Below are 27,957 nucleotides of genomic sequence, written 5' to 3' on the forward strand. Positions count from 1 at the left end.
TTGTTGATGTTTTCTCCATACATTACTAAATTTGTAGTTAATAAAGTGTTGCAATTATTGGTTAATTTTTTTTTTAATATTTAAATTTAGTTATGTATTAAAATTAGTATATATGTGATTTTTTGTAAAAAAAAAAATATATTGTATGCCATGTAATGTAATTGCATTATGTAATTGAAGAAAGTTGTTGATATTTTTTTGGATTTGTTGTCATTTTAATTTGTTTTTTGAGTAAATGTTTGTAAAAATATTTATCTTTTGTTTTGTGATGCAGAATCTTTTAATGGATCCAAACAACCCAAATTTCCGTCAACAATTTTCTGGTTTTAGTGATGATTTCCTAACTAATCCCGACTTTCAATTGTTCTTGCAAAGAATGGGCAATACGTCTTTGCAACCACCTCCACAGTATCAGACACCCACTTAGTTTCCCCTACGAAACCATGTTAATGAAGAATGTACACCTGAAACTGATCATGATAGCAACACACAATTCGATGAGAGCGAAGAGGAAAGCGTACCAGAGATGTCGCAGTATCCTCCACCGGTTCCCAGACTGAAATCCAACGAGGTTGCTGCACGAGCGACTCAAATTTGGTCTGTTGCGGAAGATGAAACTCTGATTGGGTTGTACTTGGAGATCAGCGAGAATGCTATTAAAGGTACGAGCTAGAAAGCAACTTCCCTTTGGCGCAATGTACACGCAGCATATCAAATGGCTCATGCGGAGAAGCCGCATATACTTCCGCCAAGACCTATGAAGAGTCTGACGTCGCACTGGAGAAGGTTGGCAGCAGACACACTACAGTGGATATCTTGCTATGATGAAGCGGGTAGACTTCCGGAGGGAGGGAGTGGTTACAACGAAGCTGACCGTATAAAAAGTGCGTCGAAGCTTTTTCATCTCGCCCAAGGTCGCAACTTCGGTTTTCCTCACGCGGTTGAAATGCTTAATAAAGATCCAAAGTGGAGGCCAAAGCTGAGATGGTCCTTGTCAAAGAAGGAAAGAAAAGTTGCTTGTGATGTTGAGGAGCAAGGTAGTGCTGGAAGTGGGAAGAGGTCCAGTGATGATGGAAGGGATGAAATTCCTACGGATGGTTTTTCATCTGGAGGAATATAACGACCCAAAGGTGTGAAGAAAGCAAAGGCTAAGCGTAAAGGGAAAGAAGTAGCTTCAGAAAGTGGTTCGTCTGAGCTTAGCGAACGAATGAAGGAATTTGCTACAATTCGCAAAAGGGAGGCCATTCTGAAGGAAGAGAGGATCAAAATTGAAAAGGATAAGGAACAGAGGAAACGGGAGGAACTTGACATTCATAAGATGAGAACCGTGTTTGATATGCTGCAAACTCTGAAGAATTCGCCTACGCCACTCACTCCTGAAGAATTCGTCGTACAAGAATTTTTGACTGGGTAAGTTACAGGGCTTTTAAGCATGTTTGGTTGTAGTAGGTGTACGCTTGTATTAGTTAAGTTTTTAATTATGCGCAATGTAGTCTTTTATGTTTAACTTGTATTACTGGTGTGTTTAATTTCAATGTCATATGTAAACTTGTATTCTGATTTTCCAATATTGAATGACAAGTTGTTTAACAAGTTGATTTCAGTTGTCATTATTACCGACATAATTGCATTCAATTGTTGTCATTGGGTAGTCACTTTTTTCTAATTTCACTTTAACTTTGGGTCATTCATACCAACATAATTGCAATAACTCTTTGTCATTGAGTAGTCACATTTTTGTCATTGTGTAGTCACATTTTTCTGAATTAACTTTGTCAGTATGCTTTAACTTTGGGTCATTGATACCGACATAATTGCAATAAGTCTTTGTCATGGTGTAGTCACATTTTTCTGAATTCACTTTGTCAAGATTTGTCATTGTCAACTAGCATAGTATACCTATTCCGTGGCTGAAAATTTGATTGCTTTAGTTGGTGTGGCCATTCAGATTTGTAACCACATATTCATTTGATATATTTGCTATATATAGTACGCATGGCACATATCCACAACCACATACAATATTAATACATGATGTATTCCAGACCATCATCAAGTTCAAGTTCAAGTTCATCTTCTTCCAATACTGAAGAATATGATCAACTCGTTGATGAACTCTTCACATACCAACCCCCATCTTTCCTCATGCCCCAAACACAATCCCAACGTACTTCAAAAACACGTAGAGGGGGTACGAATAGAAGAGATAGTGAAATGGGACATGCCAGGCTGTTTAATGATTATTTTTCCGATAATCCTGTGTACAACACCACCCAATTTAGAAGAAGATTTCGTATGCAACGACCTTTGTTTTTACGTATAATGAACAAGGTTGTTGAAGGTGATGTTTACTTCCAGCAGCGTAGGGATGCAGCTGGAAGGTTAGGCTTATCACCTCTACAAAAATGTACAGCCGCGATAAGAATGTTAGCCTACGGCATGGCTGCAGACGCCGTTGATGAATACGTTCGAATCAGTCAGTCAACCGCTGGAGTTGCCCTTCAACGTTTTTGTGCCGGGGTCATTGATCAGTTCGGAACCGAGTACATGTGAAACCCTACAACTGATGAATTGGCCCGGATACTGCATCAAAATGAACTGCGTGGTTTTCCAGGCATGATAGGCAGCATTGATTGCATGCATTGGGAATGGAAGAACTGTCCAACGGCTTGGAAAGCGCAGTACGCCGGTAGGAACAAGAAAGCAACGCTAATACTGGAAGCCGTTGCGGATCAGGATTTATGGATATGGCATTCCTTCTTTGGTATTCCCGGATCTTGTAATGATCTTAATGTGTTGTACCGTTCATCACTGTTCGATGAGGTTCTGCATGGTCGAGCTCCTCCGGTAGATTTTACAGTTAACGGCCATGAATACAACATGGCTTATTACTTAGCCGACGACATTTATCCGAAGTGGGCAACTTTTGTTCAGGGTATCACATTCCCTCAACTGGCCAAAGATAAAATGTTCGCTGACCACCAGGTTGCTGCTCGAAAGGACGTTGAAAGAGCTTTCGGTGTTTTGCAAGCTCGATTTGCAATAATACGAAAACCGTCGCTGGCGTACGATGAGGACATACTGCGGGACATAATGAAAGCATGTATCATTATGCACAACATGATTGTTGAAGATGAGCGCCACAACTACACTCGAGCCGAAGTTCTAAAAGCCTTCTACGAAGAGGATCAACAAGAATTAACACCAGCATCAACGTCTACAACGCCACCGTTTGAATTCAATGTAGGCCGACCTACCGACTTTGACTTTAACGCATTTTTACAGCGAAAAGCTTCCCTCCGTGATAGAGAAATTCATCTATCTCTGAAACGTGATTTAGTCAAACATATTTGGTTACAATACGGGCCACATAATTAGGGAAAAATTAGCACAACTTTAGGCCAAGTACTATGGCCTACCTACTTTTCCGTACGCAGTCGAGTTTTTTTTAATTGTTGTGTTTATTTTATTTCCTAAGTTTAATTACGCATGACGTTGCAAATGTAATTGGTTTCTAGTATTATACCGCTTTTAAAATAAATAAAAACATTTGAGAAATTTTGAGCTTTTTTTTACAATTATTTCATATAACGTACTTAATTTTACGACAAATTTTAACGATAAAAAAGACAAAATTAAAAAATATAAGTTACACAAATTTAAACTAGTTTTTATTTATTTGGAGTAATATTGTTAAAATATAAATGAAATTAATAAATAAAGAAGTGTTGTATAGGAGAGAGAAAGTAATGGTGGGGTATTGAAAAAGCAAGAGAGAGAGAGTGGTGGGTGGACATTTTTTTTGCTCACCATTGGGAGATAAATTGTGAAAAAAATTTGCCCATGGGCAAAACTAATTTGTTGAAAGAGAAAGTGGGTGGACATTTTTTTTTGCTCACCATTGTGAGTGGTCTAAATCATTAATGTGAGCGCTAATAAGCAAACGTGCGAAAAATGACTTATAATGTACTTATAATATGTAGGTATACCCGATTGCATTATGGACATCTAAACGCGCACATATATACTTTTCTGTTAAAACTCTCTTTGGACCAAGTGTTCCTATGCTAAGCCCAAAGCCCATATATTTATTCCCACCAAATCCAACAACAAAAAAACGCCCTTTTTCCCAATCTACCATAAATGGCGCGAAAATTAAAAAAAAAAAAAAAACCCTTCCCATTTCTCAATTTAGGGTTCCGATTGAAATTTCATAATTTCACTTGAATTCTGAACCTAATTATACAATCATCTGAAAATACAACAAAATAATGTCGAATTTTTCTGAGCAATTGGAACAAATCAAAACCCTAATCTGTTCATCTTCAAAATCAGAAAAATCATTTGCTTATTCAACTCTTCAACATCTTCAAGAGCAGGCGAGCAGTGATGATTCCTTAATTCAGCTTCTTGTTGATTTCAATAAAATCATCATTTCTTCAATTATCGCTGACATTCGAATTATTGATGCTGATGAAGAAATGTAACCCAAATTCTTTTGTTAAAGCTAGTTTCTTTAGTCTTTAAATTTAGGATTTAAAAAAATTGATTTAACACTTAATTTTATGGTTTGTTTGTTGCAGTTCTACACTGGCTTTGAAGTTTTTAGGGTTCATAATTTATCATCCTTCTCTCGCTGTAGCGATTTCGAGTATGCCTTTAATTCTTTCTTTTTTTATTTTGATTTGGTTTTGTTAGTGAGTGTAATTGGGATTTTATGGAATAATATGATTACTTTATGATAGCAGCAATCGAATTTTTGTATTGTGTTTTTTATGAATGTATTATGGTATATCACTATATTGTACTTGATGAACTGTGTCAGAACTCGGAGTGATGAACTAATGATTGCTTAGTGGCTCATGTTATTGTTGGTTAGATGAAGGATTTTCCATAGACTGTGAATTGTTGTTAGACTAGCTACAAGGGGAATTAAATGAATTAGAATACGAATTTGTAGCATATGATTGTATTTGAGGATATTATTACCTTTCTGATTGTGTGGAGTGGTCAAATGCAGAAGAATATGTTGATCAAGTGCTTGAGTCATTGGCTAGGCTGATCACGACAACGAAAATTAAGGTAACAAATGCTTGGTATATTTTGGTCTGATTTGGTGGCGCTGTTGTAGACTTGTAGCTGCTGCACTTAACATGTTGAAGTGTGTGATTGGCTGAATGTAGGTGGTTTGCAATCTTGGCGTGTGGTGTATTTCCATTCAGCAGCTAGATGCATCACATTTAGCTTCTCACTTTGAATCCTTGTTGAGGGCTGTTGTTCATTCCCTTGACAATCCCGTTGGCTCGTTATCTACAACATTTGAGGCTATTCAGGTAATTTCTAGTTCAGGACTGGTATTTACTTAAAAGATATTATTCTTGTTTGTCTTTATTTATTTTGTGCAAACTGCAAAGTGATTAATATCAATGACAATGGACTCAAACTATGATGAAAACGTCTTACTTTTTGCTATTCAATATCTTCACTACAAATGAAAGTTCTAGGTGTGTAGTAAGTTCTCGATTCTAAATCCCTTTGCACAAAGGATTGATGTAAAGCTTCTAAGTTTTTCTCTCTCTCTTTTTTGGGTTCTGTTCCTTACAGGCTGTCATGAAGTTAGCAACTCAGATAAGTGAAAAAATGAGAGACTCCTCATCTATATGGGCACCTTCTATATATCGAAGACTTCTAAGTGGAGAAAAGAAAGAGAGAGATATGTGCATAAGATGTTTGTTGAAGATCAAGTTTCTAATTGTTCCTCCACAATTGGCCCTTTCAAAGGTATGGATGAATGGTGGTTTGACTTTTGACTGTAGAAACTGATAATACAGGGGAACTATCATATATTCGTATTTTACAATTTGAGTGAGGCAGAAGAAACTGTGCTCTTGTGCTATTCTTCCTTTTTGAAGTTTCCCAACCGTTATGCTTCTCATTGTGATTATCTAGTCATCAATATCAATGTATATCTCTTTATGACAAAATATGTGATGAACTTATTCTTCCATGACCCCGCTTGTATTATGATCCTCTTATGGAGCAACTATTATAAAGTAATAGGCGGATGAGTTAGATTTCAGCCATCATATTTGAGCTACTACCTCGTCCAAAGTATGTATTCGGCTTTAGAACCATCTTGGTATTGTCAATTGTGACGCCTTTTTTTCTGCATTATACAAGCTATTAACTCATGGCTGAAGGCTTATAAAGTGTTTAAGTTCTTTTATTAGCTGAAGGTTGTGGGCCTTAGCTCTTGCTATACTTTGAGTAACTAGAGTGCTCTTTAGTTATGCCTTACCTCATGATAATAGATAGGGTCATTTGGAGAAGAATTATAAGATAGTGCATTATCTAGTTTTCATGATTTTTTAATTTTTTTTTTTCTTTTTCAAACAGGCCATGAATTGATAAATTTAGCTATTGCACTATCCCCGCTTTTATTACATGGTGTTGTTTGTTGGTCCATTGCTCAAGACATGAAGCTAAGCTTACTTTCTGGGATGGACGAAATGCTGAAACATGGCAAGAAAGTTCAGGCTCTCCAAGCATGGGGATGGTTTATTCGTATTCTTGGACAATATTCTATGAAGAGTAGGCATTTGGTTAATGCATTGCTCAAAGTCCCTGAGCAAACCTTTTCTGATTCAGACCTCCAAGTCCAGATTGCCACACAGGTAAGCTTTTGTACCATGTTTTTGCTCATGGAGTACTTTACATTGGATGTACTTATCCCATGAAGATTCTCCCACATAAAAACAGCTACCTTGTGTATTTTAACTCAGAAAGGTATTAAAAAAATAGGCAAAGTGGCTATGCACATTGATAAATTTTAGGAAATGAGTTCATGAATTGGTATAATACTTTGTTAAAATGTTTCCAAATGAGTTTATGATTGCTAAATTCAAACTCAGGCATGCCTTTGAACAAGATCCTAAAGTACTGTCAGCTTAGGAATCATGGTACTCCTATGCTCTTTCTTAACATTTAAATTGTTTGCTTGTTGTGCAGGTAGCATGGGAAGGTCTAATAGATGCACTTATTTTCCTTCCGTCAAAAGTATGTGGTGATACTTAACAAGTTAGCGGAGGCACTGTCCAGAATAAAGCATTTTCAAAAAGTTTGAAGCTGATCATGACACCATTAGTTGGAATCATGACAAGTAAAGCTGGTCTTTCTGTCCAGTCATCTTGCCTGAACACATGGTGCTATCTGTTACATAAGCTTGATGCATTAGTAAATGATCCTCATATTCAAGGTATAGTTGTGGAACCTATGTTTAAGGTAGTCTTTAATATTGGACTTGAAGACGATAATATTTGGAGGTGGAGACTCTGCATGGATTTGTTTCATGATATTATCCAATCAAAAACTGTAAGTTATGGATCACACACTCAGGTTGATGGTAAATTATCACCTCCAACAACTGATATGTTAAGTCTTATATCGCTATCAGAGGAATCTGCATTAAAGAATTACTCTGTTAGATGGCTACCTTGGGACTGTAGTCATGTGGATTTTCTTCTGAGTACATTACAGATGATTTTCTGTCAAGTAGCAAAAGCTACTTTGTGCCCCAATAGTAAGAGGTTGGTTTGTGATGCTGCAACGAGGATGTTCTGTCTCTTCTTGAAAGGTGTTCAAATAGATTTTATGAAATCTTTAACTAATTATGATACTGTTATGCAGTTCATGAATGATATTTTGGTGTTTGTAAAGACAGTATGTGACACTGCTTTCAGTGTGGATGATGCAACAATTGACTTTCAACTTATTTGCCTACGGACTTTAGAAGCCGTAACTCAGGAGCTTGATCCTTCTATTCTGGGTTCCTCTCTTTATAAGGTTGCTTTAGCCATGAAGTGTAGATCCACACATGAAGTTGGATGCAATATGCTGACAGGAATTGGCCCCACAAAGCTTATGGAAATGGTTCCACCAATAACTTACTTAACTGTGCATTACTTTTATCTGACGGTTCAACTTAGCAATAAGGAAGCCAGCATTGGGTCTAGTGACTCCAGTCTACAAGAAGCATATAATTATTTTACTCACGTGCTATCTTTGTATGATTCTCTGGAAGTGATCCATGCCATCACTGTTATCCTGTATGATCGATTTGATCACAATTCCTTAAGGGTTTGGATTACAATTGCCCAATGTTTGAAGGAATATTTAGATGCTGCTAAGGATATTGTGCCAATGAAAACCCATTCTGCTAGTACTGGTTGTATTACCTTGTGCCATTTCTTGGTTTATCCACTCATTGTCTGTACCCCTCAGAAACCAGTAATAACCCAAAAGCAGTGCAATTCCCTTATAGCTTCTTCATGTTTCTCAGAAAACCTTTCACAAGTTAAACAAGTGTGGATGTCACTTTATTGTCTAGTGAATTCTACTATCCTGCAAGAAAATCAAAATAAGAATAGTTTTGCAGAAGATCTTTGTTCATCTTTGAATGGCTTCCTCCTTCAAAGAAGCAACATGGGTGAGGTTGATCCTCCTGATAACAGTCAGGAGCACCATTTTCTCTCTTTCTGTGGTAATATAGCTGAGTGTATTTTAAAGAATTTGCATATTGAAAAGTTCACTTCTGAAGCAATTAAGTGTGATTATACGGAATCCAGTGGCATAAACAACTGCTTGGAATTTATAGCCAGGTCAGTGTTATTATGATTTTCTACCCTTGAAATTTTTTGTATCTGTTGTCTCTTTTAGCAGTCATAAGTTGTTGCTTACTTGCCTTATAGTAATGGCCCTGGCCTGGCTCCTGTTCTTCCCCTGTTATTTTTATTTGGCCTGTCTTTTATGTAAAATGTATGAAACCATTTCAAGATAATAGCTATGTGTAAAATGTATAGTGCAGCAGGTGCATCTAGTCAAAATACATGACACGTGAAGTCCAACAAGGCCTTTAATGATCCTGCCAATTTTAATAGAGGGGTGATTTCTAGTTTTTGTGCTAAATTTTGCTAGATATACTTGCCTTTAATTATGTTTTTTTTTTAGTTTGAAAATTGCCAAAATTTACATACTGCACTGCTACTTCGGACTGACTTCATCTTCTTAGGCCCAGCTCATGCAGGTTAGAATAAATTTTCTTAAGAGATAGCTGACATCTTTGTTGTTGATTCTTATAACTTGTGAATCTTCATCACTCGTATCTTTGCTCTTTTAGTCTTTTACATACATGTCGGCTCACTGTAGAGGCCTGATTGTTGTTTATTTTTCCCTTGATAATGCAGGCTTATAAATCTCATGAGCACAGTTAATGAAGCACCAGGACATGTTATTTTAAGGTTATGTAATGAGATCTTACTAGACAATTACATTTATATTTATATGCATGCCTATTTTCTACGGATGGAGTATATTAATCTGTTAATGTTGTATATTGCAGGATACTCCCCCCATTTACATACTTAGTCAGTTGCCTTCAGTGGAAAGAAGATATTGTTTCCTTGTTTAAGGTCTGAGTCCTGCACTCACTGAATTGTTTATCAGGAAATTTCCACGAAAATAATTATGTCATATTTTACCCATAATGTTATGTTATCAGGTTCTCTGTGATCCTCTGCTTCACAAAATAATTATCAACACTCATTCACAAAAGAATTATCAACATTAAATTATCAACCGTTTCTAAGCATTTCCTTTTCTTTTTCTGGAATACCTATGCCTTATACATGGGTATGCTCATTTCGATCCTAGTCGTATTTCGCATGCTAGTTCTTGTTCCTTCCTTGTTTATGATTGTCTTGTTGGACATCAATCTTAGATTATACCTTGATTTATATTGTTATGCTGTTGATATGGGTTGTTCTATTTTTAACATTGTCATGATTTCAAAGTTTTTATGTCGATGTGTTCCTAATTTAAATATTGTTGGTACTTTGGGTCTTTGGTTATTCAATTCTCAGGTAGTTATACCCTTTCTTTTTGTTGGAAAGATGGATTTACGGGTTCTTGAATTACGACTTTGTTGGCCTCCTTTATTCTATAGTCTGTTTGGTTTTTACCTAAGCTTGCAACTTCCCATCTTTTGGCATGTTCTAATTACCGTTCTTTTGGCTATTAACCTGAAGTTATACTTTCTAAATGCACTATATTCTCTATACTTGCATTTCATGATTGCTTTTCGCCCATGTTCTTGTTTACAGCTACCTTGCAGGGTTACCAAAAACACTTTCCATCCATGGATCATGTTACTATTATGTACCGACTCAATTTCTTATTCTGTTATTTTAATTAAAGTTGCAATAATGATTATATTGTCGTTTGATGAATGAGTTATTTTAACCCCTTGGAATCGAGTGCTTGACACCCCCTGTGGATACGATGTGGCTTTAGGGCACCTCTCTACATCGCAACTTCTTGAAAATTTTATTTTGTCTTATTTTATTTTTCCACCGCAAGTATGTATTTGTAATAGCTTATATTATAGAATCGGGGCCTCAAAACCCCAATGGAATTGAGTGCTTGACACTCGCGATGAATCTTATGCAGCAAAGACCCTTTTACCCGATCACACATTATTATTATGAAAATTCTATGCTGGAATATACAAGGTGGATGCTTTGGCTACTTTGGCTGAACTAGTACATTTAAAAAACAAACATAAACCAGACGTAATCTTTGTCTTGGAAACAATGACGAATTCTATTAATAGTAGGAAAATACTAAAATCTCTACATTTTTATCGCACACTTATTATCGAACCAAATGGTCACTCTGGTGGTATTAATCAATCTACTTTGACAGAAAGATGTGCCCACCTAAATATCATTTTTAAACCTCTAAACTGTGAATTGTTAATAAGTGGCATTTACGGTCCAGCCCAAGAGTCTGATAAAAATGATTTTTGGGATTGCCTTGATTCATTTAGCTCAAATGTTACTATACCTTGGATTATTCTAGGAGACTTTAATGAAATGCCGTGTAAATGATAAAATTGGAGGGAGACCGTTTCTTCCTCACCAATCACAACGCCTACATAATTTTATAGCAAATACTCACGCAATAGACATCCCTAGTACCCAAAATTCATTTTCATGGAAGCAATATGTCAATAACAGAGTTATTCATGAACAACTAGATAAAGCGATCTGTAGTAATGATTTCCTTCGAATTTTCCCTAGAAGACAAAGAAAATTTGATGTTTTACAATATCAGACCATGCTCCTCTGATTTATGATTCTCAATACAATGACCAAATTATGCCCCATCGACCCTTTCGATTCCAAAACCATTGGACACTCGAGGCCGATGCTCTTGCAATCGCGAAAAAAACGTGGCCATCACCGATTCGGGGTTCAAGATTCTACATAATTCAACAAAACCGTCCTGTACAAAAATCGAATTAAATCAATGGGCACAAAAAAGATATGGGAATAATAATAATAAGCTCATACTTATGCAGAAAAAATAAAGGATTCTCGAGGAAGCGTTACGCATACAATCCCTTAACCCGATTTTGGTAAGTCATATGAATAGAATGCTACGCCAAAAAGAAAAACTTCTACTCTTTGGCCAACGACATTGGGGTGCCCTTTCTACGAAAAATTGGCTTACGCAAGGTGATAGAAATACAAGATTTTTTCACAATAAAATGCGTAAAACGATAGCTCTTAATACAATTTACAGTATAAAAGATATAGATGATATTTGGGTAGAATCTAGAGAGGAAATCCACAAACTTCTCCTTGATTCCTTCAAATATAGATTCAGTTCTAATTCGCCTACTAGTCGACAAATTGATCTTTCATTTATCGAACCAATTGTCTCACCAAATGATAGCAACACCCTCCTCAGCCCAATCTCTATAGAAGAAATAAAAAGGGTCTTTTTTGATATGAATCCAAATAAATCCCTCGGATCAGATGGCTTTGGGGCTAAATATTTTCAAGCCTATTAGCCAATAGTTGAGAACGACATCAATATAGCAATTCAGAGTTTTTTTTTGCATGGGCATCTTCCCCGCTTTGTGAACCACATTATTATTACCTTAATATCGAAGACAGATATCCCGGAAACCCCAAATCATTTTCGGGCAATTAGCCTGGTAAACACAATCTACAAAGCCATATCAAAAATCCTGGTTAATTGTCTATGTCCAATCCTAAAGAAATTGGTTAGTCCCTTACAAAATGCTTTTACCCCTGATCGCTCAATACATGACAACATTCTTATAGTATAAGAAATACTTAACACCTTCCATAAATCAAAAAATAAGACGGGTTGGTGTGCACTAAAGTTGGACACGGAAAAAGCCTATGACAGGATTGAATGAGATTTTTTTTGGGAAACCCTATTAGGTTTTGGATTTACCTCAAAATGGATTCACTGGATTCAGGAATATGTCACAAAAGTGTCATATTCTCTCAAAATCAATGGAAAAACTACATAATGGTTCAAGCCTTCAAGGGGGCTAAGATAAGGGGACTCCCTATCTCCGTATCTTTTTATCTTATGCATGGAAGTTCTAATTAGAAAGTTATCCCTAGAAAGCCAAAAACATAAATCAGGGATTGGGTTCAAAATTGCTCCCCGCTCATTTAATATTCCGTGTCTCCTTTTTGCAGATGACAGCTTAGTTTTATGTAAAGCTACAGCGTCGGCTTGTAATAATTTAAAGAGAATACTAGACGAGTTCTAATCCTCCTCTGGTCAACTAATTAATTTCCACAAGTCATCAATTATTTTTTCACACCAAATTACAAATAGTCGTCGCACTGTCTTTGCAGCACATTTTAACATGACTCCCATTTTATCTCTCGGAAGATATTTAAGGGTCCTTTTTAGCTCCTATTACCTTGTGAAAAAAGATTTTAAGAGAGTACTTGATAGCACCCAACAACGAATAAGCTTTTGGGAAGCAAATTACCTCTCTAAAACGAGTCGCCACACGTTAAATCCAAAGTAATTTAGAAGCCTTTCCGTCCTACATTTGTTTTTCGTCTCTCCTTCCCATTGATATTGCGAAAAATCTAGACTCTCTCCATAGAAATTTCTTTTGGAGGCAACAAAAAGAAAAGAACGGTACTCCTCTAATAGCATGGAATAAAGTTTGTAAACCCAAGAACCACGGCGGCCTAGGTTTAAGGCGAACCCTTCCCTTACAAAAAGCTTTCCTAGCTAAGTTAGGATGGAAGATCCTATCAGACCCTACTAATCTTTGGGTTTAACTCATAAAAGAGAAATATCTCCATAGCTCCTCTTTTTTTACTATCAACTTCAACCTAAAGACTCACGTATATGGAAAACCATTCTCGAGCAAAGGGAAATTTTGCGCAAAGGCATTCGCTGGAAAATCGGTAATGGCAATAACATTTACTTTTGGCTAGACAACTGGGTCACAAATAAGAGTCTCCTAGAAACCTTGGAGTTATAAGGCCACCAAGTCAACATTAACTTAAAGGTTGCAGACTTTATTCTCCCAGATTGACATTGGAATAAACATAAGCTTTGTTCTTTATTACCAAAATTTATTGTACAACTAATCATAGGTATCCCCTTACCTAGCTCTCAAATGACTGACACACCAGTATGGGGCCCTACGCCTTCGGGGAATTTTTCGGTAAAGTCGGCTACATGGGTAGCACATGATTTAGAGCCAAATGCTATAAAATGGCCACATCGTTGGCTATGGAAACTAGACATCCCGCCTAAACTCCAAATCTTCTTATGGCAAATAATGCATAATAGTCTTGAAGTTAGAGACACCCTTTATAAAAGAAAGATTATTCCTTTCAATCTTTGCACCTTTTGTTCCACTTATCCGAAATCTCACGATCACTTATTTCTTACTTGTGATAGGGTCAAAGAAATTTGGAACCACACTTTAATCCAAAACTGGTTGCTTGGTGCACTTCCACCCACAGACTTAATAACGACATTATCTACGCATTGGAAAAACAACTCCTCCCTCCGAAAGGTTATCTTAGACTTTTGACATCCCTAGAACCTTCCACCGAGCGCAATTTGCGTTCAAACAGTGGAATTATTGCATTCTCATAGATACCTCTTTAAGCTTGGGGTCTCCGAGATCCCAAACCCATCATCTTCCTCACCCAAACCACCCCAACCCACAATTAGTTGCATGGGAGGCTCCTCCTCTCAACTCCTTCAAACTCAACTTCGACGGTTCGGTCAAAAACAATTCAGCAACGGTAGGAGTCATCATCAGAGGCAGTGATGGTACACCCATTGCAGCACAAACTTTCAACCTTGGAACCACCAACGTCTTTGTAGCCGAAGCTTTTTGTCTCCACAAAGGAATTATCCTCACCCTCCAACAAGGAATACAAAATCTTCAAATTGAAAAGGACAACTTCTTAGTTGTCAACGCAGTGAACGGTATTTGGTCGACCTCGTGGAAGATTAATCACATTATAGCAGATATTAAGATCCTACTTTGCATATTCACCCATTGGGAAATTCGGCATGTCTACAGAGAAGCAAATAGAGCAACAGATTGGATTGCAAATGTTGGCCATCTTGTCACAAGCAAATTGGATATTTCTGTTTGTACCTCTTCAGCTTTGTACCCCATTCTCACCTCGGATGCTTTAGGATCGCCTCTCGTGAGGAGGGGGTCCTAATTCTTTCCTTTTTTTCTTACCTTACAAACAAAAAAATAAATAAATGTATTGGGCATTGTTCGAGTCAAAATACTAATCTATAGATTTATACTATATACAAATATTAGCATCAAAAGAAATGTGATCAAAATCAAAGTAACAAAAGTATCTCTACTGAGAAAATGAAAAACTCCCAATACTCACGCATAAAAATTTAAAGATATGTAGTAATTAAAAATTCACACGTAAAATGATAAATATGTCAAAACTTATTTTTTATGACGGGGACTTTTTTTTTTTATTTGATATGAAATAAGGTGAACTAAACACGTCCAAAGTTTAGCTTGGTTATATATATCATTTCTTGTGCATAATGAGTGGTATATGGTAATTCATTGAAAAACTATGGAACACCCGGGTGCACCATGTGCATATGTATAAAGAATGTGAACAAAAGAAGAACATTACATACATTAACAAAGAAGGCAAGCATAATATATTCTTTGAGTTTGATCATTATGTTATTTGGGTATGAACTCTACTATTTGTTCTTTAATGTCTATAGATTAAAAATGCTCTTTGGGTTTCAATTATACAAAGTATGTTCTTTTACTTAATTAAATAACATGTTATTCTATGCTCGTGTTTGTTTGTTCCTTTATGTTAAGCTTATATTTGTTTTAGTGTCTAGGTTATTTGAATTTATATCTTATATTTTTAGAATTTGACCCTTAATCTTCAATATCATATATTAATTTTATATATATTTTTTTTGTATATTAATTATCATCTTCTTGTGTATATTTTTTTTTAAAAATCGGGATTATGAAGGTTGATGATGATATTCTTATAGGAACTCCTCTATTGATGATTGATTTTCAAATCTAAAGAACATTCGTAATACCAATAAATAACATGATATTATGTAATGAATATTATTTAAATCCACATAACATGATCCAAATACAAAATTCGAAAAATATTTCACAATAGTAATGAACATTAAGTTACTATAAAAGGACATTACAATTACAATAAAAGAATATGAACATTTAAAATAGTTTATCAAGAGATCCAATAAAGATCATTATATATATTATAATAATAATGAACACATGGAAAGAACATAGTGTAATAATTTTTTGTAAATTACAGACAACTATAAGCACATCATGTTTTTAGGTAAATAACACTTATTAAATCATATAAAGAACATCACAAGATATACACATGACCATTATTAAGATAAATATTATAATTATATATAAAAATAAAAAAAATGGTGAAAAATATGACCAAAATAAAAGAGAAAATACAAGTTTATAACCTTGATAATTAAAAATGGTTTATCAAGGGGTGTATATGTAAATTACATCTAACTTTGGTTGACTGTTGCTTTCTCTCTATCTCTCCTCCTTCAACCTTTTGGTATTTTCTGATTTTCTATCTCCTTCTTCAACCTTTTGTTGTTTTCTCTCTCCTCCTTCAACCTTCAATTTCAATGGTGGAAAGTACACCTTTTTACTATGACTCGAACAAGTGACATCTATGGAGGAAGAAAAGCTTACCTACCCTCTAAAGTTAACCATGCTCGTTATTTTCACTTTGTTATTTAGGTTTAATTTTCGTTTAATTCCGGCGGCGAAGCCGCCAAAAATGGTGGTACGAAATCGAATTTAATGGAGGAAAGAAAACTTAGCTACCCTTTTAGGGTTAACCATGCATGCCATTAATTTCTCCTTTTATTATTAGGGTTTTCGTTTAATTTCGCCAGCTAAATGGTGTCAAACGGACTCAAAAAAGGAGGTGAAAGTGGGCAGAGATTGGAGGAAGAAGATTAAGGTGGGTGGGAAGAAAAAATATGAACAAGAGGAAGAAGATGATGAATAGTAGCAAACGGTGAGTTAACTCCAAAAATCTGTCCAACTTGTCATAGTGGCCCACAAACAGTAAAAATATATATTTTTTAATCAAAAAACACATTTTTCAATGCAACTTATTTACGAAAATGTCATTTTTCAATGCAACGGTGTTATAAAGTGGGGCTTGCTCAAAATAAAATTGTGACACCCCAATAATTCTCTCTTTAAACCTATGAATACCTTTAATAAAATATAAGAGAATTACTGACGTGCTACCGCCACATGTTCAAACGTTAAGGCTAGTTCAGAATTTAGCAATGGAAAAACTAACTCAGTTGTAATCAAGTTTCAAAACCAAATTAAGTCTTACAAGTTGAAACCATTAAGACCCTTATCCAAAACCAATTAATAAAGTAGTAAATAAATCAAACTAGAATTTAAATAAGTTCAAAGTTTATGCAAAGAAATAAACTACGAGTAATAACCAACTCTCCACTCAAATTCCCACCACCTTGATGCAAGTCCAAACTATGCAAACACCTGTGATAAGTCTGCTTCCCAATATTACAAGTGTAAAGATTGGATCATTACAGGGTCATTGAAAGGCGAAGGCCATGACCAAGAAAAAGACACAAAAACACGCAATCAGCAACGCTAAGTACATACAAGCTACGAAGTATTATAATAAAATTCCTATCATGCTACTAATTGTCAAACAACACACAAACAATTTAACCGCTAACTCAAACGCATGATCCAACTATAAACATTACTAAGACTTCACTAACTAATATTGATTATTTCATTTCATTTTATTCATTGGATTAAGCAATAGACAAGGTTTTCTCCCCATGCTCCAATTAGGAACATTAATAAATAAAAACCCCATGCCTCCTTTCGGAAACATCAATAAACATCCAATGGCAGACGGGTGCGACTCCGTGGCCATAGCTAGTATGAGATCTCATCTAACTCCTTATAATTTTTAAAAAGTATTTAAAAACAAGAGACTCGTAGATCAGATGGCCTCTAAAAAGTACACGGCTAATACCCCGTGAACTCTAACCCGTGTTTGTCAATACTCTAGATATGCACAAATCCAGAGTTTTATTGCTCATCCATTTTGCACTTTACGTGATTTACAAGTTTAGACTTGGTGCTAACTCGTATGCATAACAATACAACCAACCAAACATTAATCATTGAAGCAATTCAAATTTCCAATTCAATTCTTGAATTATTAGTGACAAACAACATTTAGCGTTGAATCCTTTACACTATCTCGGTGTATAAACACTTTAGGTGCATCAGACACCTCAAATCCTCAACCTCGTCTTATAAGACTTTAATTCTTCCTTTACTCATTCCATTTCAATAATCATGAACGAGTAATAAAATAATTCATTCCACATATTCACGTACCTTTGCCTCTAAGCCCATCTTGCATGTTAATGCATAAATAATACTTACAAGATAAATCAACACGCATTTCTCATACATGAATCAAAACTAATCATCACATTACTCACCAATCAAACTTGCTACCATACAATTCCAACCAATCCACAAGTTTCCTAACATGATCCTAAAATCAATTAAACAACATTTTAAAACCTTCCCTTTAACTAAAATTAAAAGCTTATATATAGTTCTTTAAGTTTCCTTCATAAAAACCTTAAAATACACCCTTATTCATGAAATCACAGCAAGTTTAAAGTTTTATAAAAATCTGAAAATTTATTTTATACATGAAATTTTAAAATCAAAGTAATCTTTGAAACTACCTACATTATACATTAAGTTAGTAGGCTTTAAACCCAAAATTTCACCAATTCAATGTAATTAGAGGCTTCAAAATAATAAACAAAATTCTGAAAATTTATTCTTATAAAACTAATCTTCAAAATTCAATGTTTCATACTTACAAAATAACCCCAACAAATATTTGTAGAAACTAGAATCATGAAAAGATGAAATTACCTCATATAAAACCCAAAATCAAATAAAGCGGCGACGGGTTTATGCTTTGTTACTTCGATTTGTGGTTGTTGGCGCTTATTGAGAGGTGTGGCTGCTGGTTTGTGGTGGCGCGCTGGTGGGGGGAGGGGCGACGGGTTTTCTCGAGGTGGGAGGAGGGCCGGTTGGGGTTTTCGAGGTGAGGGAAGGGTTTTTAATGGAGTTTCGGTGAGAGAGGGAGGGGGTTTCGGGGATGGGGTGGTGGTTTAGTGGGGATTGGCGACGGCTGGGAAGGCCTGCACGCCGGCGAGGGTGGTTCTGGGCGTCGGCGGGTGTGGGGTTGGTGGTGGCAGGGAGGAAGGGTGGTAGTTGATGGTGGCTGGCTTTTTTTTTTTAATTTATTTATTTTATTTTTTAAATTAATTTATTTTTTTAAAAAAAAATCAAAAGGTTAACCATTTTAGCTAAAAAGGTTAGCCATAAACCTAAAAAAGGTCACTATGTATATTTTTCTAAACCTTGGTGCCACTGAAGAGAGTTGGAAAAAAGTTCGTCTTCCACGTAGAATTTTTAAAACCACGAGGCCACCAAATAGAATATCCCAATTAGTTTTAAACTTTTAATCATCAAAAATATAATTTTAACATAATATAATCACTATATATTTAAGTAACTTTACTAGCACCTTTTTAAGCCCTAAAACCATGAAAATTAAGTTTTAATATCTTATTTTCTTAATTAAATAAATTTGAAATTTTAGTCACTAAATTAAACATAGTATAATTTATAAATTTGTAGTCTTTTATGATTCATATACATAATCAAACCATAATAATAACAATTATAAACAAAAACTTATTAAAGATTGAAACTTGAAATAATCAAAACAAAATAAAATAAAAAAAAGAAAGAAGAAAGGAGAGAGAAGGGGGCCAACTGGTGTGTTGTACGGTGGTGGAGTGGTCGCCGGAGGCAGCTGGGTGGCACCGGTGGTGGGTTGGCGTCGGTGGCAGCAAGGTAAGCAGCGATTTTTTTTATTTATTTATTGTGAAAAGCAAGAAGGGGGAAAACAGTGGGAAGAGAAATAACGTGAGTGAGGAGGGGAAATTTGAGGGGTTTTGGGGTTTTAAAATGAGCATGTAGGCTTGGTTTCTCAACTTAAGTGGGAGTAGGAATTTTAATTATGTGGCTGATTTTATACTTGGGATTTTACTCTAAATATGAACAGTAGTATATATGACCTTCCTTATAGTACTACGTATCATCAATTTTTGCAAAATAAGTTTTGTGTTAAATATGGAAGAGAAATTAGGGAGAGAATAAATCAGTCTCTATTATTCCATAGAGTGGGGATATATATACATACAATATAACTAGGGTTTGCTTAGATAACTATAAACCCTAGATCTAGAATATTCCGGAATGATACAAGGAGGATAATGGATATCCACAAATATTTCATAAGGATGTCCATTATCGAAGAGTGTGCCTCGTTAAAACCTTATTAGGAAAAACCCTGTGGGATAAAAACCTAATGAAGGAAAAAGTGTACAACATTCTTCGTAATACGCTCGAGATGCCGCCTCATTAAAAACCTTAGCAGAAAAACCCAATGTGGGACAAAACCATGGTCAAGGGAAAAAGAGTGCAGCGCGTATTTTCTCCCCCTGAGGAATACATAACCTGAGATCTTCTAGTGCCGCAACAATGAATCCAATATAGTTGGATATCTTCTAATATGTAGTAAACTATCATTCATTGGTCTTTGATCCTCCTAAATTGAAATTGCATCTTCAAGTCTTCAAGTGAACATGTGAAGTGTCTTCATTTCACCATACATGTATTTATCTAATTATCTCTACATCATTCCAAACCTCTGTTTGAATAAAGTTACCTTAAAAGTTAAACTTATGCGGTTAGGCCTTCTTTTGGAGGTTGTGAATAATAGAAATCGATGATCATTATTTGATCAAACATTCATTAATAGTAATTTGATGACAAAACTTGATATTATTAATGTCGTTCTTCAATCTCATCTGAATTATAATATAACACATGTAATTAGATACGCTAATCATGTTTCTTCTAGATCATAAGAAAACATTCTCACACATAAGTATTCCATTGATATTCTTTAGACGTTTCATAATTGACACGATAGCTCCCTTGCAATTACAAAAGCAAATCTCACTAACTTTCATATGCTCAAACTTCAGGTTGAAATGTCAATGATGTAGTCACATAGACTTTTCATGAGTTTGATAATAATTGCAATATTCAAGATATAAAATTTGTAGGGCTATAAATAGGTTGCATATAAGTTCTTCAGGAACTTTTCTTACATGATTCATAAATAATATTAGATCAACGTCATATATAATTTCATCATAATTATAAGCCCGTTGGAATATAAATATGTCTTTCTAATTTTCCATCAAAGTTGTAAATATGTCTTACTATACTTTGAATGAACGTGCACATACACCACAAATGTTGTATAGAAACTAATGCATGCAATATGAGATATATAAAACATGATAACATATTAAGCAAAATATACAATAAGTAATGCATCTAACAACTAGTGACATATGCGATGAAAAACCCGTTAACCTATGACTCATACATGCATATAAACATACATAGGATTCAAAATAATGCAAGACACTGTACAGTGTGGATTTAAAAATCCATATTTCATTGGACTTCTGGTCCATGATAAACTTTTGATCATTATCATTATGTCGACATCAAAATGGACATATATATTTCAGATCCCTTATTCACTAGTCCATTCTATCATGCACATGCATATTATTTATCGGTTCCCTTGTGTACCGGTATCATAATATTCCTTTAACATACATTTCGCATGCTATTTTACTATGATATCTGAATACATTTCTTATTGGTACCATCATAACTTCCTTACATCATAGGCCATCTATTGTAATAGTTCAGATATCTATACCACTTTTAGGGTATTTCATACACTATGGTATTTATATACTATTACGCTATTAGTATTAACTGCACTATCTTTCCATATATCATATCCATTAGAGATATCTTTATTTTGGAACCGATCATACAACCTACACTTCATGTGTAGTGATTCAAGTATAATTGGCAAGATTTTATCTCAATGTATACACATAATATGACCAAAAAGTATCTTCAACGCTATGCAACATGAGTCATAACTAAATACAAATCAAATCATAAATGTGCAACATATCTTGATAATATATAGACAAAAGTTGGCATATAACTTTTCAAACTGCCTTTATAGAGATCATCAATTATATTTTCCGATTTTTCCAACTTTTGCTAATTCTTCTCCCCCTAAGTTGGTAAAATATCTCATTTATAGGGGCGTCTAATTCTATACCAACTTAGTATACAAATTTGCATTAAAATTCTTTTCATCGAGAGGATCACAATCAAAATAATTATCTCAGAAGATTTGTATTAAACAAGTTTTATCTCTTCTAGAGAACAATTTCAATGAAGAATCATTTCTTCATTAACTTTACATTGCATTTATATTTATTGTTACACTTTCCATAATATGTTCTCTTCTGGAGATCAATATTAATGGGGAGACATGTGTTGTGCATTTGTACGTTTTTCTTTCTTTTCCAATTTCTTATGTGTTGACATATAATAGCCCCAATCAAAAGAATTATTATACAAGCATAAATCACTTGCTTAATTGGAATTCTGCTAGGTAGTGATCTTCGAGATCTTTAAAGATTTAAATAGTGTATTTGGTGAGATTATGGTCACCTAATAGTTGACAATAACATATTTGTTATTCTGGTGAACTTCTGGTCACCCATTACTCTTGACATTTTCATCAATACAAATTATTATAAATCACTATTCAATAATAGCTCAATCTCAATATTATGTCTTTCCATTTAACTCATTTCATATATGCAACATTGAGAGAACGTCAGCACATTATCAAATGAAACTTTAAGTTTCCATAACGGGTAATTATTAAACTCGGATGGCCTAATTTAATTATCACATCCAGTCACTTCTCTAAATTGGAACTCTGGTCAGTATTCCAACACTAGTGATCACTTTATTAAAATTACTTTATGCATGGCCATGAATATGATGTGATATTAGAACACCAACATGTGTTTCTTTATATAATTGGCAAGACAATCAACTAATATTTGATCCAAAATTTTATACTCTGCTGGAGCTTTGACTATAATCTTGATACATGCTAAGCTTGTTGGACATTCTATACTCTTCTAGAGTACTCTATATAATCATGGTACATATCCATTTTACTAAATATAATCTCTTATAAAGACCTATCAAAATGCATTACTTCCTCAATTTGCTATTGTCAATAATTGCTATTTTTCTGTTGAAGATTCTTAGCTTTGAAATCTATTGGGCTCGGCTACGGCTACCACGCTTTAGGCGTGCTTTAGGTTCATCAATAATTGATGTTGTCCTTCTGGGACATTAATTTCAATTAGAGCATTTACAGTTGGTATATAGCTAATAACATCTATTCATATCCATATTCAGGATGGTATCATTTTGAAATATATTAATTAACATGTGGCCACTTTTATTAAATAAAACGTTAATATTTAAGTTAATGTATGTACCAAACTGACCATCAATATATTTTTATTATTTATGTGCAAGGATTACATAAAAATAATGGAATAAATACTATCTCCCCCTAATCCTTGCATGTGGGGGCATTAAATTAATCCAACTACCTTTAAATCTCTTACACCTTTTAAGCCATAAATTCTCTTATCAATGCATGTATCAAACAAAGTAAAATGATTCTTATAAAACTCATATTCGTTCCTCTTGCCCAATTATATGAATCTTTATACTAAAAATTCTCAAATTAATATTCTAAAATAAGATTCACTAAACCAAATAACTTAAATTAATAAATGACTGATAATAATAACAATGAAATATCCGAAAACATAAAAATATCCAAAAACATAAAATTATCCAAAAACAAATGTCCCATAAAGCATAAAATCATAGTACTACGATAAAATTCTATAATAAATGCAAGCTAATTAATAGAGTTTATTCGCCAATGGATCATAATTTATTCAATTATTTTCTTCAGGATTAGGAAAGAAATCAGCTGCTTCCAGGTGAGTTTTATCACCGTAATCAAAATCACCTTCGCCATCCTCGTACACCAAATTTGTTTCCACTTTCTTTCCTTTCTGTTTGATTGATTGTTGATAGAGGTCTACTAGATGTTTTGGTTTGCGACACACACGAGACCAATGGCCTTTTCCTCCACCGGTAGCATATATTTTCATTTTTATCCTTCTCATTCTTATTTCCATCTTTATTGTCCCACTTCTGGTGAGAGTATGAGTTCCTAAAATGGCCACCTCGACCACGATCATGTCCACGTCCGCGGCCGTGACCATGACCTCGACCACGACTGCTGGTGTGATCTCTAGCCTTTTGCTCTTTCCCACTATGGGATGTCGCATTCGCTTCAGGGAATGGAGTAGAGCCAGAGCCAGTTGGGCGTGATCCATGATTTTTCATTAATAGTTCATTATTTTTCTCAGCCACAAGGAGACAAGATATCAATTCAGAATATTTTGTAAAACCCTTTTCACGGTATTGTGTCTGCAGGACAACATTGTTTGCATGAAAAGTAGAGTATGTTTTTTTCTAACATTTCTGCATCCATGATTTTCTCTCCACATAATTTCAATTGTGATGTAATTCTAAAAATGGGTGAGTTGTATTCACTCACAGACTTAAAGTCTTGTAATCTTAAATGTAACTAGTCATAACGAGCTTTTGGTAATATCACAGTTTTCTGGTGGTCATACCTTTCCTTTAGATTACTCCAAAGGACTTGTGGGTCTATAACAGTCAAGTACTCAGTCTTAAGGCATTCATGAAGGTGATGGCGAAGGAATATCATAGCTTTAGCCTTATTTTGGCTTGTTGCAGTGTTGTATTCTTTAATAGTATCACCAAGTCACTTTGCATCTAAATGTATTTCAGCATCTAACACCCAAGATAGTTGTTTCCAGTAATATCAAGAGCAACAAATTCGAGTGTTGCAAGGTTTGACATAATTCACTGATATATAAAACAATATTATAAATTAGGACCTAAGGTGGTATAATGAATATATATATATATATATATATATATATATATATATATATATATATATATATATATATATATATATATATTATTTCAAGTAATTAATTATAACAATATTTGCGTATTGAACCTTGAGAAGGTTATTGTTCACGAGACCACAATTAAGTCCACTAATCAATTATCATAACAAAACATAAACCTCAATAAATTTTATTAAGGAAATAATAAATCTTTCATGGAAAGAATCTCAAAAGAAAAATACATTACAAAACCAATCACAACTTGTAATTAACTCCAATAATTCATCTAAACTCAACATAATACTATTCTCTTATCAAAGAAATTACTAACCACACATCAATAATTTGAGAACCCAAAAAAATCATCGTTGAAAAGCATATTCTCAATTGTATTTATTATAAATTATGTTTATCTTCTTCCATTTTCTCTCTCCTCTATCTTAAACATTGACTCATTGAGTACAAAGCTAATCCTCCAAAAAGGAGTCCATTGTTAATAAGGTAAGTAATACTCGAATTTCATTAGTTTCAACGATTAATGGATACGAGAAAGAAGTAGACCAAAAATATCAATAAGCAAACCATTCACCATTCCACCAATACGACAATGTCTGCAATACAGAAGCTCACACAATCACTGAGCAAACTAACAAATATATTTATCCTTCCAAAAGGTCTACAGTGGAGAAGTTTATACGGAGCAATCTATTTTCCTCATGAACTGAAGCCTAAAACCAGGTAATCTACACTTACGATTAAACTTATACTATGAACTGATAATGTTGAAGGAGCAATTTATGTTTAAAAAATCCTATTTTCGCAATCTTTACATAAGTCAAATTTCATTGATTATCAAATTTTATTTCTAATTTCTGCATTATTTTTCTTGAATTACAGCAAATACAGAAACTAAGATCTTGATTTCTAGCTACTCAAGTATCTAATTCGACTTAATCAATCTATATGAACTCAATACATCATAATTTATCATCAAGAATTCAAGATATAAATCTATAAACAAATTAACAAAACAAATAGTATGTAAAATATAAGAAATTAAGAGGTAAAAATTCAGTGATTCACCTATAAAGCCCCAGAATATTTTATGGGTGGATGACGGAGCAGTGGAGCACCGAGCACGGGAGGCCGGAGCGGTGAACGGTGGCAGCAGGCAGCTTACGCTATTGAGTCCTCTCCGACGTACGGCTGACCGACGGTGGCAGCAGGGATCGGTGGTATCGGCAGAGCAATGGTCTGTTTGGGAAATTATTTTTCTGGTTGATGTTCGTGAAATCAAGAGGTAGTAGTATTAGGGAAACGTTTGAGAGTATGTTGGGAGTTACTTTGATTGTCGTTCGAGATAAGTCAATTTATGATGCTTCAATTGATATTGAAATCAATGAGAGCAATGGTGCTGAATTAGGAATAGAATAAATCAGTCTCTATTATTCCATAGAGTGGGGATATATATACATACAATATAACTAGGGTTTGTTTAGATAACAATAAACCCGATCTAGAATATTCCGGAATGATACAAGGAGGATAATGGATATCCACAAATATTTCATAACATTTTGCTAGATTATTTAACAAAAGCTTTGAATATTTAAAATACCTATATTTTTTTAATCCTTTTTCTCTATTAATATGAATAGTTGTAGTATCTATTTTTAAAATAGTGCTTATTTTACTCTAAATGAGGTAATACTTGTTTTGTTTTCTAAAAGTAAGTTTATATTTGTTTTATCAAAGGTTTTAAATTAGTAAATTACTAATGAGTATTATTATTACGGGTATGGTTGAGAGTGATGGCAATAAGGAATTAATGATGGAGGCTAAATAGTTCGGATGATGATTATTGGAGAATAAGTGAGATGATTAAGGATGATCGAAAGAGGTAACTATTATGTCTAGCAACTATGTTTAGTCCCGTATGTGTGATATGCTTTTATGATATGATTAACATATTATGGTTTAAAAGCATGTTATGTGCAAAAGATATGATATATGATCCCACCCTCATATAGATAACGTAAACATGGTCTAGTATGAAAGCATGTTTATTGACTATTGCTATTGCTAGTACCTGCAGTTCCTTTCGAAATGTGTTTATTAAAGTATGATGTCACATTTAAAAGTATTTATATCTTTGGATATATTTTAATGACTTGCATTTATTGATGTATTTCAGTCATATGATTTTATATGAATGATTTTACAAATATACGATATTCTATTGATCTTTGAATCTCACAAAAATATGTTAATAATCTATAAATAACTTATTAAAAGTTATACAACATGATAAATAATAGTGAAAGACCTAATCCGTCTGGTACTATTCGGTCATGCAATGCATGCACCCATGATAAATATGTCGAGCACCTGCTCTATGTTATGGGCACCTGCCCATCACGGAAGACGTTCCGCCATGTTATACTGTCCAGCGACTAGCATGTCCATTAAAAAGGTTATGAATACATGAATTCTATTAAAGGACTTACGAGAACTCACAAGGATACTGTATTGATGAGTTTTACGATATACTGATATGTACGATCGTTTATAAAGATGTCTTACTATTTTACAAGGTGCTATGAATGACTGGTGTTTCTAGTTATTTTATTAATTTATAAGATATGTGAATGTGATTTGTTATGCCCCTGTTAAATGTTTAACAGTGATTATTTTATTACAACGTTATGGAAATGTGCTAGTGTACTATGCATTTGTATGAGGTATAAATTTGTTTAGAAATGATTTAATATGATACGATGTTATTTTTTATCGGCATTGGAAAATGAACTGAACGTGGTAAAGGTGAGTTACAGGTGGAGGAAAGTATGTTAATGAAATGGGGAATTAATCCCACACGAATGAAAGTTATGTTATGTCCAAAACCTGTACTTACTGATGGTCCTATGTAAAAGGAATGATCCTTGCCGACACAAGTTTAAAGATAATGATACTAAATTATATCTAAACAACTATGTATATATGACATGTGCTTAAATGATTTTGAAAGAAAAGCTATTTTACGGGCTAAAGTAATGTTAGTGAGTTTTCCACTCATTTTTGGAATATCCTTTGTTTTCTCTGTTTTCTATTTTTATGGATATTTACAGGAATGATGATGTTGGAGCTCGAGTTAGTCAAAGGCAAAGTGATTGATGAAAATAATATTATTGAGGGATTACGGAATCAGAACCAAGAGTTTATGTATCATGGATAATGTTCTATCGAGAGATAGATTAATTTTATTTCTGGAAGTTGTATCATTTTAAAGGAATGTTTCTGATTAAGGAGTATGTTTATTTGTGGGCCCAGGCCATAACCCATAGGTTATGAGATTATCTACTATTAATTCCGCTGCGAATGACGAGTTAAGTA

The 27,957-nt window shown here is 34.3% G+C and overlaps 4 protein-coding genes and 2 long non-coding RNA genes across 6 annotated transcripts; 4 read left to right on the plus strand and 2 right to left on the minus strand.

Annotated features, from left to right (window-relative positions):
- Positions 1-526: 526 nt before the first annotated feature.
- Positions 527-1,120, plus strand: LOC110708150. The gene is made up of 2 exons (XM_021886256.1): positions 527-662; positions 708-1,120. The coding sequence occupies exons 1-2, from the start codon at positions 527-529 to the stop codon at positions 1,118-1,120; spliced, it is 549 nt and encodes a 182-aa protein (XP_021741948.1).
- Positions 1,121-2,616: 1,496 nt separating this feature from the next.
- LOC110708151 lies at positions 2,617-3,378 on the plus strand. Its single transcript, XM_021886257.1, has one exon. The coding sequence runs from the start codon at positions 2,617-2,619 to the stop codon at positions 3,376-3,378; it is 762 nt and encodes a 253-aa protein (XP_021741949.1).
- Positions 3,379-7,029: 3,651 nt separating this feature from the next.
- On the plus strand, positions 7,030-10,488 carry LOC110707655. Its single transcript, XM_021885678.1, has 2 exons — positions 7,030-9,296; positions 9,398-10,488. Exon 1 carries the CDS (start codon positions 7,132-7,134, stop codon positions 8,671-8,673), a length of 1,542 nt encoding a protein of 513 aa, XP_021741370.1. The 5' UTR covers positions 7,030-7,131; the 3' UTR covers positions 8,674-9,296; positions 9,398-10,488.
- A 13,090-nt stretch (positions 10,489-23,578) lies between these two features.
- On the minus strand, positions 23,579-23,965 carry LOC110708152 (kininogen-1-like). The gene has a single exon (XM_021886258.1). It carries the CDS (start codon positions 23,963-23,965, stop codon positions 23,579-23,581), a length of 387 nt encoding a protein of 128 aa, XP_021741950.1.
- Positions 23,966-24,010: 45 nt separating this feature from the next.
- LOC110707991 lies at positions 24,011-27,686 on the minus strand. Its single transcript, XR_002508623.1, has 2 exons — positions 25,648-27,686; positions 24,011-24,514 (listed from the first exon to the last, which is right to left on the minus strand). It is a non-coding gene; the product is annotated as an uncharacterized LOC110707991 (long non-coding RNA).
- Positions 25,171-27,893, plus strand: LOC110707990. The gene is made up of 2 exons (XR_002508622.1): positions 25,171-25,302; positions 27,693-27,893. It is a non-coding gene; the product is annotated as an uncharacterized LOC110707990 (long non-coding RNA).
- The last annotated feature ends 64 nt before the right edge of the window (positions 27,894-27,957 follow it).

Source organism: Chenopodium quinoa, unplaced genomic scaffold (genome assembly GCF_001683475.1).
Source record: "Chenopodium quinoa cultivar QQ74 unplaced genomic scaffold, ASM168347v1, whole genome shotgun sequence".
NCBI lineage: Eukaryota > Viridiplantae > Streptophyta > Magnoliopsida > Caryophyllales > Amaranthaceae > Chenopodium > Chenopodium quinoa.